Here is a 17318-nt window from a genome sequence, read left to right on the forward strand (position 1 = left end):
TCACATGTACATTCACTAACTACCTAAAATCCTCTGGAATGCCGGTATATCAAATGAAAGAACATCTATATTGAAACACTGTCAAGGTGGACCAGGGAAATTCAATGAACAATGCTCAATGACTACAAGTGTCTTCAGAATATACACTCTATCAGTAGCGTCAATGGTGTAAAAATTCAATCGAATGCATTCCATAAAAGGAGTTGTATCTAATGGTATCTATCATCGGTGAGGGAAAAGGCAAGCAATGAAGTTATTAAAATAATCTGCATTATAGTATCATTATTTATTTTAATAACATCATAAGTAATTTGTTTAAATTCTAAAAAAAAGTTTAAACCTTGACAGTGTTTAAGGATTAATAAAAAGGTTAGAAATGTAAAGAAATGTCACAGGCGGCAGTTTATCTAACTGGTGAATCTCATCACCAGCCCTACACTTTAGCCATTAAAGAGCAAACCTATAAAAACAATGCAAAGAAACGTTAACAAAATCATTAAGGGATGACAGACACTGCCATATACAACACAGCACCATAAATACCGCTATTATCCCACCAATTTACATAGTCTAAAAGATTAAATGCCATCCTCGTCAGTATTAAGTGGTCTATTAACTATTAATATTTCACTTGAATACTAATTTACGATAAAATACGAAGATATTAGTCTGGGTATTTATATCATCCTTCACACTGTCAGTGCATAATTCACACTTGAGACGATTAAATCCACTAATCTACTAGTATGCCCTAAGTCAAGAAACTGTGATAGGATTGAAAAACAGTGAATTCAATGTTAGAAAAAAATGGATTTCAATTTACTTTTTAGCTGCTTCACTTTTAGGAGAAACATATCTTAAATTTATATAACATGTCTTAAAAGTGGGATAATTATACGTGCTGAAATCACCTCAATAGTGCACCAATACATGTTCAAGATAATATGTGAGTAAAATCTATAAACTACTTAAATGACAAGTTTTATTATTAGTAATGATAGTTACTTCTACCAGTAAATAATTACTGCCTTTAAAAAGGAGCTAAGTTCCTATATTATTTTCCATTTGTGAAGTATGGTGCAAATAAAATGCCTTAGATAAGGTAACATAACATTTTATCAGCATACTGTAGTTTTACCTTAATCTTACTAATTTAACAGTTAAGAGAAAATAGGGCAATACCCTTGAAGGAATGTAACAAGAAAGTGGCTGTAACGAGGACAGTGAGAATCCAACAAAAATAAATGTTGACATATGTAGCCTATGTGATCTAAATGCTGCTACGAGCACACGAAAAGAAGACATTTAAATTTTTTCTGTAAGAAATAGATTTTCTGTGATCCAGGGAGACTTGTTGGGTTGATCTCAATAGTGAGATTAGAAAAAATAATTTATACTCATGTATAAGCCGAGTTTTTCAGCACATTTTTAATGCAGTTTTTGTGGTAAAATTAGGAGTCTCAGCTGATATTTGGGTCGGCTTATACTCGAGTATATAGGGTAAGCAATACATTTGATGCCCAGCCATACAGAGAAGGGAGTGATCAAGAGCTTATGCTGGGGTGTGAAGCTGTCTGGTTCTAGCAACCCATCCAATGACTGGAGCACTCTACTACCATAAACAGATTACTTAAAAGCTCTGTGCCTCCATCTTCTCATGTGTCAAATGCAGTAAGGATAATTACTATCAAACATGGTCAATTTGAAGATTACATAAAATAGCACTACACTGTTATTTATTAGAACAATACTGGGCACGTAGGTAGTAAGCCACAAATAAATGCTAGCTTTAAAACATGCTTCAGAGATAGTCAATAAAAAAATTCCTTAAAAAAGTAATATAAATTACGTATATTTCTAAAGCTCAACAGCAATCCAAGAATGTTAAAACATTTTCATGCTACATATTGAACTAAATTTTCATGTGGAAGAATATCATGAGTTTTCCAACTCACCATCGTGGCAGCATTCCAAGCAGTTGTTGGTGCAACCTTTGGTTGCCAGTTTGATCCTCCAGTTAACTTCTTTTCACCTGGCTGACTCCAGTTGACATCGCTTTGAATAAACATAGGTAAGAACATTAAACAGCTCGTTGTAAAACATCTTCATTACACACACAGATTGAACAGTGCATTTAAGATCTCTACACCTACTACTGAAATGATCTGTACATAGGGAAAGAGTAGCAATAAAACACTCACTTCTTGGTGGTTCCATTTCCAATGCCAAGATCTAATATGGGAGAAAAAGAAAGCATTTCAAAACTAGATCCACTTTTTATAAAAACAATTGATTTAAAGAAGGGGAAATGCAAAGAATACTTACTTCCCACAAGGTTGGCTAAAGATGAGTCCAGGTCGTCTGATACTAACTTGTTAGGTGGGAGCTTGGCAACTGGAAGGCTCTGGTTCTGAGAGGCCACTGTTGGTTTGAGAAGTCCACCTAATTCATCAAAGCCTTAAAGTTACAAACAGACGGAATAGGATTTGTAAGGAACTTTATGGTGCTACAGCTTCCTAAAATGGGTCTCTGCTGCTATTTCTAATTTCTTGTTCAATGGAAAAGTTCTTTTAAAAATGGGCAGTAGATAAATAAATGCTCTGAAATGGAAAAAGGAAAAATTCTCCATTCCATAAAAAACTGCTAAGATTGGCTGTTTTCATGGAATTGTTTTCATCTTATCTCATGGCAAAACACATTATGGTTATAATGTATATAAAGAGAAAGAACCAAGAAACGATTCTTACTGCTAGGAAGAAAGGGGAGTAGGGAATGTAATTCTCCCTTCTCATGGAGCAACATTTTTCTCACAGTTCACTTATATTTGAAGCAATATAGATGTTCAAAACCCCATTTTTTTCAAAGGTTCCTGTTGTTTTATCACACAGACACACACCCCTTTGGGTTTTTAAAATCATTTTATTGGGGGTTCTTACAACTCACATCACAATCCATCCATCCATCCATGCGACAAGCACATTTGTACATCTGTTGCCATCATCATCCTCAAAATCTTTTCTTTTTACTTGAGCCATTGGTATCAGCTCATTTCTCCCCTTCCCCTCTCCCTCATGAACCCTAGATAATGTATAAATTATTACTTTTTTCATGTATTACACTGTCCAATGTCTCCTTTCACCCACTTTTCTGTTGTTGGTCCCCCAGGGAGGGGGTTATATGTAGATTCTTGCAATTGGTTCCCCCTTTCTCTCCCACCCTCCTTTTCCCCTCATGGTATCTCTATTCTCTTTATTGGTCCTGAGGGGGTTATGTGTCCTGGATTTCCCGTGTTTCCAGTTCCTATCTGTACCAGAGTACATCCTCTGGTCTAGCCAGATTTGGAAGGTAGAATTGGGATCATGATAGTGGGGGTGGGGGTAGCATTAAAGAGCTAGAGGAAAGTTGCATGCTTCCTCGGTGCTATACTGCACCCTGACTGGCTCGTCTCCTCCCCGCAACCTTCCGTAAGGGGATGTTCACTTGCCTACAGATGGGCTTTGGGACTCCACTCTGCATGCTCCCTCATTCACATTGATAAGATTTTTTGTTCTTTGATGCTTGATATCTGATCCCATTGACACCTAGTGATCACATAGCTAGATAGCTGTGCTTCTCAGCCAGATAGCCAGCACTTACTTATCTTCAATCCCTAGCCGGGCTCCATCAGTTTTCTTCAACACATCTGCCTATGCACCCATTTGTCTTCAGCAATCACGTCGGGGAGGTGAACATCATGGAATGCCAGTTTAATAGAACAAAGTGCTCTTGCACTAAGGGAGTACTTGAGTAGAGGCCCAATGTACATCTGCTTACCTTAATATTAAACCTATAAATATATGCACATAAAGCTATTTCCCCATTGTCATAAATATATTTACATATGTACATTCCTGTATTTAGACCTCTATAAATGTCCTTTGCCTCCTAGTTTCTTCCTCTATTTCCTTTTATTTTCTCTTGTCCTACTATCCGGCTCAGCCTTCATTTGGGTTTCAGTAATTCAAGCCCTACCAGGCCTCCTACACCCTCCTCGCCATTGATTTTGGATCACTTGTTGTTCTTTGTCCCTGGGGTTGTTAACACCTACTTCCTTTCCCCTGTCTTCCCCTCTCCCGATACACTTTATGTGTGTGTGTGTATATATATATGTATATATATATATATATATATATATATATAAAAAGTATACACACACACACATTCTGCACAGTGGAGGCTGTAAGGTGCATGTGCATTGAAAATAAGCCATGAGATTATCTGTTACTCTCTTATTGCTGGCTAGTAAATTATGTCACTGTCTGAAAATGAAAATACAATAAAATCCTTAAGATTCTCTATCAGGAGCAAATCCAACCTACCTAGTAGGGGAAATTATTAGCATGACCTATGCATAAACAAATGAAGTGCTTAGGTTCAAAGAGTTTGATGAAAAGTTATAGCAAAAGGGGCAGCTTACAAAATGTGACTGACTAGATTATATTTCCAGAAAGACAAATTGGAAGGGGAAAAGTAAAATGCTTCAAAAACCTATAAAGTGTACAAAAAGATGAATTTGTAATCCACACATAAAAAAGCTTATTACTTACTTTTGGGATGATATCTAGTTAGATGCTATAAAGCATTTCATATTTAAATGGGTCAATTTTAATTATTAACCAAATCAAAATCTATTTCTGGTATGATTAGAATTACTGAGTGTCAGCACTTAAACTATTAATCTTCACACATTTCAAATTAACAATATATTAACTAAAGATTTAAATAGAAATTGAGATCCAAGAATTATAAAGTTCTTTTAATACAACTGAATAAGCACACTATGGTAGTCATTCTTGAAATAAGAAAAAGTTCCAGCAGTCCAGTATTTATGGAAACACCATCTAACAAGTCCAAGGAGCTAAAGATTCTAATTTCATAGTTTTCAAAATCAGGTGGTTTCCTATGTTGAAACAGATTATCTATTTTAAGAAATATAGGGATTATAATGGCTGACTCACTCAAGTTGACTTTGACCCATGGAGACCTTACATAGGGTTTTGAAGGCTATAGATTTTTATGGGACCAAACAGCCCTGTCTTTCTCTTGAAGAGTGCCTATTGAGTTTGAACCACTGACCTTGCACTTATCAATCTAGTAACACTTACTCCACAGCATCTCCAGGGGTCAATAATGACTAAAAAGGCATTCTAAAAACACTTACTGGTGACTTTGCATTTTAACTTATGAGCAAAATATCTCTCATTAGTTCTGTAAGAAACACAATCTCCCAAGAGTCAATCAACACTGTCACAAAAGAGAAGGGCAATGGCTCATAGGAGTAGTTCCTTAGAGTTCTCTTTAGGTGGGGCTGGGAGTAATTTCATTGGCTACTCCAACTAAATCTACTTATACATGTTCAAAGTAGCATTAGACTTCCCTACACAGACTCCAAGTTTTTATAATACTGTTACTAGAAGAAAAATATTTTTCCTTACCGCCAGAATCTACAATAACGTTTGTAGACTTATTTCCAAATACAGATTCAAAGTCAACATTAAGGCCAGTTGAAGGATGTGGCTGGGCAACTGGAGAAGGAGTGAATCCTGAACAAATCAAAATGGGAAAAGCACAATTCATTAATAATGATAACAATACAATGGAAAGAACAATAAATTCCTAGAGCAAAAGAACTCAGAACAAAATAAAACAAAACCAAAAAACCACTCAAGCCTTCAAGGAAACCATTTTCTGTATCATCACATTATTTGGGTAGTGACTACATTTTCCATAACAATCTGACAAGGAGCAACTGATGTTCATCACTACTTTGCTTTACTACAGAAATAAAAAATTTACGTGTTTTACTTTAATTATATATGCTTACAATATTTTTTAAACACACCCTAAAATTCAAGATTTTGTATAAAACAAAATACACATATTTGGCAATGAAATATTCTGGGGGGGGGGTCTGTAAAAATAAATAAATCTGTTTAGCAAATCTAAGAATCTTTTGTCATCTATCCATCCAAATTTTGTTTCTCTCTCTTTCAAAAACTATATAGTTTAAGTTCATTTTATTAGGAACAGGGCTTATAACTTTATCTCTGCTTTGTCACGGGGCTTTAAGCACACCAAGGCAAAAAATAAACACAGACCTTTCACTTCTAGTTACCCTCTTACTTCATCTTACTACTTCCAGCAGTAGAAAGCAATCAAATAAGCTAATTTACCTAAGCAGACTGAAACACCACCAGACCACAAACAGGAAGACTTTTGTGCTCCTTTGTCATTACAGAGATGCTAGTGGCAATAAGTAAATACCATGCTCAGCTCTTTGACACCAGCCAATGCTAAGGCAACAAGAAGCATGAAATGTTCAATTAAATGAAACAGTTTTTTTGTTTTGTTTAGATGAAGTTCTGATTCTCTAGTGGGTGAGATTTAAAATAATCTGAAAATATTAAGGCTGTCAAGATGGTTTGGAGTGCTTTCAATTTCTCAGCACATCCAAGCAGAAAACAATCTGGCAAGGGCCACAAAGAAGGAATTCTTGTATTTTTTAGAAGGATGCAATCAATGGCTGTTAAGGGTGCTCCCATCTCCAAATTAGATAGGGAAATTTGTTCTCGAATACAGAGGACTATGACGACCTACACAAGGTGGCACACACCAATATTACCTAAGATTGCTATTTTAAAAGCAGTGTTTTATATCATAAATAGTCTGTAGGTCAACAATTTTTATAGGGTACCTAAGTTTGATCCTGTTCTATGATACATTCAAGCCTCAAAACACTTTTAACTCAAAGATGCTGGCCATACTATGAGAACATGAACACTATTTCTTTAAAAACAGTACAAGCCACAACAAAATAATTCAGTACATAAATTCCGTAACTATTTGATGAAAAGTTCCCTCTAATTATACAGACTGAGCAGTTAACATTTTTTAATCATTATATTAGGGGCTCATAAAATTCTTATCACAATCCATACATACATCAATTGGGTAAAGCACATTTGTACATTCACTGCCCTCATCATTCTCAAAACATTTGTTCTCCACCTAAGTCCCTGGCATCAGTTCCTCATTGTCCCCTTCCCTCCCCGCTCCCCCCTCCCTCATAAACCCTTAATAATTTACGAATGATTATTTTGCCCTGTCCGACGTCTTGTCTCCCTTCACCCACTTTTCTCTTATCCGTCCTCCAGGGAGGAGGTCACATGTAGATCCTTGTAATTGGTTCCCCGTTTCCAACCCGCCCTCCTCCCAGTATCGCCAATCACACCACTAGTCCTGAAGGAATCATCCGTCCTGGATTCCCTGTATTTTCAGTTCCTATTTGTACCTGTGTGCAGTTAACATTTTTAAAGTATCTAGGCAGTTCAGAAATTCAATTACTAAATCTATAGTATTTCTTGCACTGTGATTGGCCAATCATGATACATGTTTGTCTGCTGAGGTGTATCAGTTCTATAAGGAATTAAAAACGAAAAGCAAAGGCATCAATGCACCTATTCAACAACAAACCAACAGATTGCTACTGGAAACTCCATGTGTTCCAGAGTGACAGAACTGCTCTCTGAATTTTCATTGCTGTGTGACTTTCGGGTACCTCTTGGGAGTGAGTGGCAAGTTTCAAACTATCATCTTTTGATGAATAGTCAAGTAAGGAGACATTGGCCTCACACCATGGCATTATAAAATACGAGTAGCCAAAAAGAATTGCTACCAGGGCTCCAGTTCAGACATGCATGGGGGCTTATTCCCAATAAAATATTCTTAGACATGTCTCTGCAATCAGGGGTGGGCTGCAGCCAAGTTCTCTCAGGAATACAACTGCCTCAGTCCTCTGAGGTGCCCAAGTAGTATAGGGGTGATGTGTTGGGCTGCTAAGCAAGCATAAGGTCTGAAACCCCCAATGGGCCCACAGAGTAAGCTCCAGAGTAGAAAGTCGAGGCCTTCTTCTGGAGTACAGTCACAGTCATGGAACACACAGGGCGGTTCGGCCCTGGTCCTCTAGGGTCACTAGGAGTGAGTCGGCACCAACTCCATGGCAGTGGGTTGCTAGCTGTTGGTCTTCTGAGGGCATCCCCCCCACCCCAAAAGGCACAATCTAAAGTAGTTCTGAGGGGATCTTCTGGGGAAGAGGTCATTCTCAAAATTTTATGGTGACTGTTTTGGGAGGATTCCAAATCAAATGGGTAATATCCCACTAAATCTTAAAAGACATAGGTTAAGCACAGGGCCTTATGAAGTCGTTCTAAGAAAACTGCACTGATGGGGAAAAAAAGGCCTGGAAAATTTAACGGAATGTTGTTTGTATCATGACAGTGCACCTGCTCATTCTTCACTCTTTTCCCAGCCGAGAGCCTGACCTTGTCCCTTCAGACTTCTCTTTGGTTTCCAGATCTTAAAGAATATTTAAAAGGAATACAGTCCCTTAAGGATGCTGAAATTCCCATTTTTTTATTTGATTTAGGTTGAAGTACAGATTCTTTGAGAAAGGATTAAGGATTAAAAACTGGAAACACGGCTTTCAGAAATGTACAAACCTAAATAGAGAATTTGTAAATAAATTAAAAATAGCTTCAATTTTGCTATTTTTGTTCAATAGAGATTTATTGCAATTCTTTTTTAGAATATCAACGTTTGGATAAAGATACAAAGTAATCCATATTTAGTAGTTTTAAAAGTCTCTTCATATGAGGGGGAAAAATGAGCTGATATTAAAGGCTTAAGTAGAAAGTAAATGTTTTGAGAATGATGAGGGCAACAAATGTACAAATGTGCTTCATATACAGTGGTTGTATGTATGGATTGTGATGAGTTGTATGAGCCCCCAATAAAATAATCTTTTTTAAAAAGTCTCTTCTTATGGGGTGAAAGAGATGTAAAAATAAATAGCAACTGATTAACTGCCATGCAAGCAAGCACTGTACTTACAAAGTAACAATCTTTTAAATTAATGAATGCCTATAATACACAACCTTTCCATCATCATTTTAAGGCACATCATCAACTTTATGGCCTTTACTTTTCTCTCTGACCTACATTTTTAGGGACAGTCACGATTGTCAAGTTTTAATTTTTCAAAGTTACGTAAAACAAAAGAAACAAAATATAACATCAACATTTCCAAAAAGAAGTTTTAGAGGTAAAAGAAATGAACAAAACACCTGGATTCTAAGTTTCATTTCATGAAGGCTATGAGAAAAGTTTTACCAACAGCACCAGGCTACAGACTAATGTCTAATGACTAATTGCCCTGTCTATGGCAATCTCAAGAGGATGAAAATAGATTAGCTGAAAAGTATAAGACTAGCAAGGTTAAGGAACAGAGAAGCATCTCAAATACCATAGAAATAAAGAAGTAAAGGCTGGATTGTTAATGGGCCTTATAGAAGGCATTTGAACCTCACAAACCCAGTAATTAATCCCATTTTTCAGATGGGGAAATTAAAAGATTGAACAAGGTCAAAGATCGAGTAGTTAGCTGACCCAAGACTTAAAGAAGTCTATTTGTTTGACTCCAGAACCTAATAGTGATTTCCCATTTATTCAAACTAGTTCACATTACATACACTAACTCACGGCCATCGAGTTCCTTCTGACTCACAGCAAGCAGATAGGACAGGGCAGAACCGTCCCGTAAGGGTTCCAAAGCTGTAAGTTTTATGGGAGCAGAAATTGTTGTCTTTCTCCCGCGGGCGTAGCAGCCGGTGGGTTCACATTGTGATCCAAGGTGCAACCCACTACGCCACCAGGGCTCCCTTTACATAAACTAGCAGACAGAAAAAAATGCCAATAACTATAGCTACAATAATGTATTCTGTATTGCATTTGGACTATTAAGTTGTATGAACTCCTCGAGTTTTGTATAGCAAATGCCAGACCAACAGCAACAACAAAAATTCAGTGTTCAAGATTATATTTGATGAATAATTCAGATAAAAAGTACATTCAAGGAATGATGCTATCAATATACACAAGACAGTTTTTTGATAACAGTTGTTTGAATAATAACTCTACATGTCAGAAACTGTACTACCTGTTATAGCATATATGTGACCTTCATGATAGCCTATTTGCCACCTCCCAAACCATGGCCTGCCATGGACATTCAGAGATTAAATACGTCGTAAAGACAGTAAAGGAGGAGGGGAACTGAAATCCACACCCCATTCACTAAGCTTCAAAAGCCTACGCTGTTTCCATCCAACGACTTTATAGATTCCACCTTTAAATACATATAACTACAGTACCAAAAGCCATCTATATTTCCTATATCACCCCGACTTTGCTTAAGAACCTACATATGTGTTTATGCAATCAATTTCCACATACAAAAACCCAGCTGAAGTTTGAGGTCCTCTTGCTCCTATGCTAGTCTAGAATATATATTTGGAGAGACAAAAGAAAGGCATCAACAAGTCCATGCCTCCCTAGAAACTGCTTCCCATTTGTATGGGCTTTATGCAGCCTGGCAAAGGCCGCCTTTCCCTCTACAATCTCCTTAAACTCATGTCATACTGTTCATGCTGAAGTGAGCAACAGTCATTTATTAAACGCTATACAAAGAGCTTTCCATTCCTTAAACTTGGAACACTGACCTTTTATAAGCTCTCCTGAAGAGAATGTACATGCCTGGAGTATAACCTAAAATGAACAATACCACCAAGTGCCTAATCAGGGCACAGTAAGTATGCTCATCAAAAGCAAACGTTTTTTCTTCCCAAGTTTTCTTAAAAGCCCAAAATTCCACAATCCCTTAATTGATAAGTTATAGAGCTAGGAGGAGAAACTGATGTCTTGCTTGCTGGAGTTAAGCATGATGTGGTAGTTACATAAACTGTTGTCATTTTGAGAATTAAGAATGAAGGGGTGGAGTTTAGCCTGTCAGTCAGGTCGTAGCTTGATGACCTCATCTGGAGGCGCTAAGGAGATTAGCTCACTGGAGGTGAGACACATGCTCATTCCCTGTGAGGTATTCCAGCTGACAAGACACATGGAGCTACGCTAGTGCCCTGAGCTGGAGGAGCCACATGGAGACCCTGCCAGTGCTGAGATGCTTACAATGCCACTGGAGCCACAAGACTTCCCGCCCACTGACCTGTGATCTTCCTGCACTTGGCTTCATTTCATGTGTTGCAAGAGTCTGAAGAGGACTTTATAGACTGGTATCGGACAAATGGGCTAATAACAGACTTATGGACTTGATCTGGACTGGGCTTGGATGTTTTCTCAAGATTCAATTGCTCTTATATATAAAGCTCTTTCTTACACATGAGTCTCCCTGGATTTGTTACTCTAGTCTACATGGACTAACGCAGATGGCAAGCAAAACTTTATCTTACAGATGTTGGACATATTGTCAGGAGAGACCAGTCCCTGGAGAAGAACATCAAGCTTAGTAAAGTGGAGGGGCAGCAAAAAAGAAGACCCTCCGCGAGATCAATTTCACCACAGCTGCAACAGTAGGCTCAGGCATAGGACCGACTGTGAGCACAGAGCAGGATTGGGCAGTGTTTTGTGCCGTGTGCATAGACAGAGATAGGGTCACTACGGGTTCTAAACTATTCGATGGCGTCTGACAACACAGCTATTAGTACCTGTCCCCAAAGAAACTGGCTATAGAGGGGACGATGGCACCAGAAGAATCTGACAAGGCATACCATGGGGGGGGAGGGGGGGGAGAAGAGGAGGAGGAGGAACAGCTATAGTCAGAGTAGGGTGGCACAACTGAGAAAAAAACAACAACAGAGGAGCCTAAGCACTTGGCAATCATCAAATTGTAACTTGCTTATTTAAAAAAAAGAACTTGGGTGTATTTTTTAAAAGAACACTATTGAAAATAAAACTATTTTAAAAAACCACATCTCTTCAGAAAAACAAGATGTGAGGTAATTTATACCTTGAGCCTACACTATTCTTGTAAACCAACACTAAGCTGTCTTCTGTTCCTCATGCGAAAGCTGCCAGACAAGGTCACAGGCTTGCAGATGGCAGAGCGAGGACCACAACTCCCTCTTGGTAACCCGCAGCTTATTACACTGCGTACCACATCTTCAAATACATGCCTTCCGTTGGCAGGGCCAGAGTGTATCTACAGAGTTACTCCCTTGTTTTCTGCATATTTCTTAATCCTATAAAAGCAGAAGTTGACAAATTATTGTCTGTGGCCAGCTTTTACATGGTCCAAAGAAGAAAACATGATTTTGGATTTTTAAAGCATTGTTTAACACAAACAAAATAATAAGAAGAGAAACATATACAACAGAAACTTTGTGTCCTGAAAAGCCTATAATATTTGTGAGGTGACCCTTTAGAGAAAATGGGCTGACTGTTGTTCTAGAGCAATGCTATCTAAGAACTCTCTGGTGACACGAAGGCCCTACAAAAAAGCTGCCTGTCCAGGAGGGTGATCACTTATGTGTTGGGTGCAAATGAGGAAGTAAAAATTTAATTGTCTTTACCATATTATGCTCAATTTCTTGAAGTTTAAATGGTCATGGAGCTATTGGTTTATAAGATAATGCAGCTCTACAGTGCTACCAGGAGGGAAAGGGGAAGGTGGGAGAGTAAGGGGGAACTGATCACAATGGTCTACATATAACCCCTTCCCTAAGAGACGGACAGCAGAAAAGTGAGTGAAGGGAGACATCAGACAGTGTAAGACATGACAAAATAATAATAATTTATAAATTATCAAAGGGTTCGTGAGGGAGGGTGGGTGAAGGGGGGGTAGGAAGAGGAGCTGATACCAAGGGTTCAAGTAGAAAGAAAATGCTTTGAGAATGAAGATGGCAATAAATGTACATATGTGCTGGACACAATGGATGGATGGATTGTGATAAGAACTGTACGAGCTCGTGATGATGATGTTCCTGAGTAGAGCAGCCAGTCCACAGAGAGAACAACATGGCTGGCCCTACTATGAGACATGATGCCCCTCAGTGACTAAGGGCGATACAGGGGACAGCACCGGAGACACAGTGTGGGAATTGCACCTGACCTGATCCCAACACAGCGAGGCAAATCACTGGGGGAGTGCAGCGGAACAGCAAGGGAATGGAGTGGCAAGGTCCCCAGGGAATGCTGAAAGTGGACTTTGGGGCCAGGGCGTGGTGCCCCAACAGACGACTGGAAAACGCTCCTAAGGGCCAGCAAACGATCCCTGAACTAACTACAAGCTTTTCTCTTGTGAAAAAAAAAAAAAAAAAGAACTGTACGAGCCCCCAATAAAATGATATTTAAAAAAAGAGATGATGCAGCTCTAGAAATGGCACAATTTGGGTTTTCTTTTTATTTTCTTATTACTTTGGGTAATAAAGTGTCAGAATTTTTATTGTATAATCCTACTTCTTAGAAACTTTTAAATTGGGCTAAAAGGCTTCTTATTAAAAAGGCTTTTATGGGCTAGGGATCAGTAAACTACAACTGCAAATCATACATGCGGTCTTATTAGACAACAGCCAAGTGTATATGTTTATATATTCTCTATGGCTACTTTCACTATAATGGCAGCTGTGTGTAGTTAGGACACATGTGTGGCCTGCAAAGCAAAATATTTACTATTTGACCTTCATGAAAGCTTGCTGACCCCTGTTCTCGGCTGATGCCTAATGGATGACATCAGTGGCAGTACTCATTTTCATAAAAGAAAGTCCTATCATTAGCAATAAGAATTTTTAATATTAGAAAGTAACAGATGAGATTTCTCCAATTAAGTATATACTTTGTACTTTTCACTTGTACGGCTTACTTCACTAAGAAAGGGTTAAATCAAAGTTAGACACTTCCACTGAGAGGGAGAGCTGCAACTAGGAACGTGGGGCTTTCCCTGCTCTGGTTGTGTGTCAACAATCGGGATTATCTCGGAGCAGCTAGCTTTGCTGGAATTCAGCTGAGTCGTCTGTAAAATGGCAGTAACATTCTCTCCCCAGTATGAAAATTAACAGCTGACCCAACTTTCTCTGAGGGTCTCTGCAAACGCGAAGCCATCAATGCTATAATGTCTAAGCTGCAAATGCACCAAGCTCCTTGGAGTGTCTGCCTTCTGTTTCACTACTTTGCTTTCTGGTCGTTGTCTCGTTCCTAACCACAGGCCTGAATTTAAGAAACAGGAGGAAAATGCTACCTTAGACTTTATTTCTTGTCAGACGCTTCTCCTCCAATAACAATTAACTCTCTCACCACGGCCCTGTATTTGCTCTGCTTCTGTGTGAATGGGACGTGAATACCACCCGTAGAACTGGTTGCTCACTGCCCTGCACCCTGGCACACTTCGCTGGGTACAGAGGTAACAGGCCTGTGTGCTGCTCTGACCCCCAATAAAGAGGTAAGGTAGAGCACCCAGGCAAAGGCCTTGCTTCAGTATGCCAACATACAGAAACTGCCTTAGACACACTTCCAGTCACGGTTACTAAATATAGGCTGTTATGAAAATTTGCCTTTTTGTGTCTTTTTATGTGTCAGTTTAAGACTATTCAAGTTAAGTTGCTTCTCTATCTCATGAGATACAATGAATATACTTTCTACTTTTCACTGATTTCAAAGGGAACAATGAAGTGAGACCTTTAGCAATGGGAAGGAAGGTATGGAAGAATCTGATACAATTGAAAGCTAATAAAAGGCTAAGATATCTACTGAGAGTGATAAACACCTTATCTCTCATGCACAGAGGAAAACACACACAGAATTACAGAAGTAAGCTTAACAAATACACTGAAATCAATCCTAAACACCAATCTTCTGTACTAACCAGAATGCTGCCTATGATACCTAGAATTCTATAATGACACTAAAAAAAGTTCAACTTAAAAGAAACTCTCTTTCCTAAGAACTTGTATTAAGAGTTAGTAGTATTTATTTGAAAACTTCTCCACATTAATGCTATCTCCTTTATTTCAAAATCCAAAGTAATAATTACATTATCTTAAAATAAGTAATGACTATGCAAAGTACTTAGCAGTATAAATATTAATTGGAAAAAAAGGTTAAGTGGTACTTTACCAACAAACATTTCATGAGTAGGTGTCCTAGTAGTAAAAGTGGATACATCTGAAGAAATGGGAAGGTGAACATCACCACTACTTTTGGTGAGGAAAGGATTTAAGCTTGGAATGGCATCATCAACAGCATCTACAGTAGCAGAAAAAGGATCTGTGCAGTCCAAGTCAATTATGGCAAAATGAAGAAAGGAAGCAAATAAATTAGTATTGAGATTAGTCAAAAAGCACAAAGTGAAAAGTAGTAACTATATTATTCTTTATTGATTATGAATATTAAAAACTCAAGTTATCATGAGGGAAGACTGTACTTAACATATTTTAAAATGAATTTTTAAAGACAAAACACTTGTATGTCTATAACAGTAACAGCCTACTACTAAGTACAGATTTCTTTTCCAACAGCAAGAAGCCAAGGGCCAGGTAGTTCAATAATAACCAAAATATGTCTACGCAAGAATCACCCACTCAGAACTCCACTTCCTTGCCAAGGTGAGAGCATACTGCCTTTGGTGGCCTAGCTGTATTTATGTTAACATCTGATATGTGTGTGGTGTAAGGAAAATTTCAAAATGCAGAGGGATATGAACGTGTTACAATGGCCCCGTTGTTACAGACAGCAGTTGTGTGATTCCTCAAGAAGTTAAACATGGAAAAAGGCCCGGCAAAGCCACTCCTCGGTGAAGTTACAAAAGCACCGAAAACAGGAACTCAAGCAGATACGTGTATGCCAATATTCACAGAACAATTATTCATAACTGCCCAAAGATGGAACTAATACTGGTGTCCACCAATAAATGAACAAAATTTGGTATAAACAAATAATAGGTTATTCGGTCATAAAAAGGAATTATGTGTTAACATCCAGAATACAGCATGGTTGAAACTAGAAGGCATTACACTATGTGAACAGGTCATACACAAAAAGACAAACTAAAATGATCCCACTTTTATGAAACATCTAAAATAGACAAATTCATAACAACACAAAGTCTACTAGCGGATGCCAGGGTCTGGGCCTAGTAATGGAGAGTTACTGCTCAATAGGTGGTGTGTCTTGTATGGAAGAGGGAACGTTTTCAAATGGTGCTGAAGGTTGCATGGCATTGCGAATATTATCAATGTTGACGAATTTTACATTTAAACTGGCAAGTGCTATGTTTTATCACGTTAAAACTCTGAACACACACACACACACACACACACACACAACTCAGCAGAATGAAAAGGGAAGGAAACTGCAGATTAGATGCAAAAAGGTATTTGTAGCACAGGGAAATAACTCTTGCACGCGTTTAACATACGAACTGAAAAATAAAGATGAAGAAAAGGTCGAAAGGAGTGATTCTCAACCTTCCTAATGTTGTGACCCTTTAATACAGTTCCTCATGGTGTGGTGACCCCAACCATATAATTATTTTTGTTGCTACTTCATCACTGTAATTTTGCTACTGTTATGAATCGGGTGACCCCTGTGAAAGTGTCGTTCGATTCCCAAAGGGTCATGACCCACAGGTTGAGAACCACTGGTCTAAAGGAAAAATTATTTCAGAAAACCAAAGCACAGACAAAGGATGAGCTCTTAAGCAAGCAGGGAGGGAACAGCTATTAAGGCTAGATAAAATTTTAGATTCTTTAAATGATCTGATGAATGAATAAGATGTGTTGTTTCCTACTAGAATCATTGCACATATGTACTGTTATCAAATCCGACATCTAATGTTAATCGAGAATCATTTACTGTACATACACCTAATGTATGATCACGATCATTCTTATGATTGAAAGTCATTGATTTTATCATCCTAACATGTACAAAGTAAATATAAAAAATAAAATAGCGTGTCATAAGTTTTTCTCTTACAAACTTGGAAGCACTCCCTTGCTTCCAAACAGGATCCCTTTTTCATACGTGGATAAGGCTAGCTTTTGCTCCTCCCGGAAGAACACTGTGCCCTTAATCACAGCATTGAGTACTCCATTCTACTGTGAGGACTTTGTGACTGAACGATGCAGATGAAGGCAATGGTCTGAGAGCCAATAGGAACATTTCCTTAGAGTCAGTAAATTAAAGGTAAGTGTCTCAGAAACCACTGCTGAAAATGGAAATACCAAAATATATTTAGGACATTGGTTCAAGTACAATTTTTAAAATAAAACTTGAAAACTTGAAGAGAAGCTTTCTAGGAATTAAATATTCCTATGGAACAACCCTTCACATCCAAAATAAAGTCCCACAAAAGTTTCAAAATATACGAGGGCTTCAGAAATTTCATGGAAAAATAAAAGTGAAAGAAAATGTAATTTTCCCACAAACTTTCATAA

At 38.1% G+C, this 17318-nt stretch overlaps 1 protein-coding gene across 14 annotated transcripts in view; it reads right to left on the bottom strand.

The window, feature by feature from the left end:
* PICALM (phosphatidylinositol binding clathrin assembly protein) overlaps nucleotides 1-17318 on the bottom strand; it is a 102685-nt gene that overhangs the window by 21785 nt on the left and 63582 nt on the right. For 5 of the 14 annotated variants that reach the window (XM_075546412.1, XM_075546416.1, XM_075546406.1 and 2 more), the window contains 5 exons: nucleotides 14998-15147; nucleotides 5475-5582; nucleotides 2326-2457; nucleotides 2202-2232; nucleotides 1956-2055 (listed from right to left, as the gene is read on the bottom strand). In XM_075546412.1, the coding sequence (XP_075402527.1) occupies nucleotides 1956-2055; nucleotides 2202-2232; nucleotides 2326-2457; nucleotides 5475-5582; nucleotides 14998-15147 (521 nt within the window). The remainder of the gene's footprint in view (nucleotides 1-1955; nucleotides 2056-2201; nucleotides 2233-2325; nucleotides 2458-5474; nucleotides 5583-14997; nucleotides 15148-17318) is intronic. The other 9 variants (XM_075546407.1, XM_075546404.1, XM_075546408.1 and 6 more) reach the window with 5 other exon arrangements.

Source organism: Tenrec ecaudatus, chromosome 4 (genome assembly GCF_050624435.1).
Source record: "Tenrec ecaudatus isolate mTenEca1 chromosome 4, mTenEca1.hap1, whole genome shotgun sequence".
NCBI lineage: Eukaryota > Metazoa > Chordata > Mammalia > Afrosoricida > Tenrecidae > Tenrec > Tenrec ecaudatus.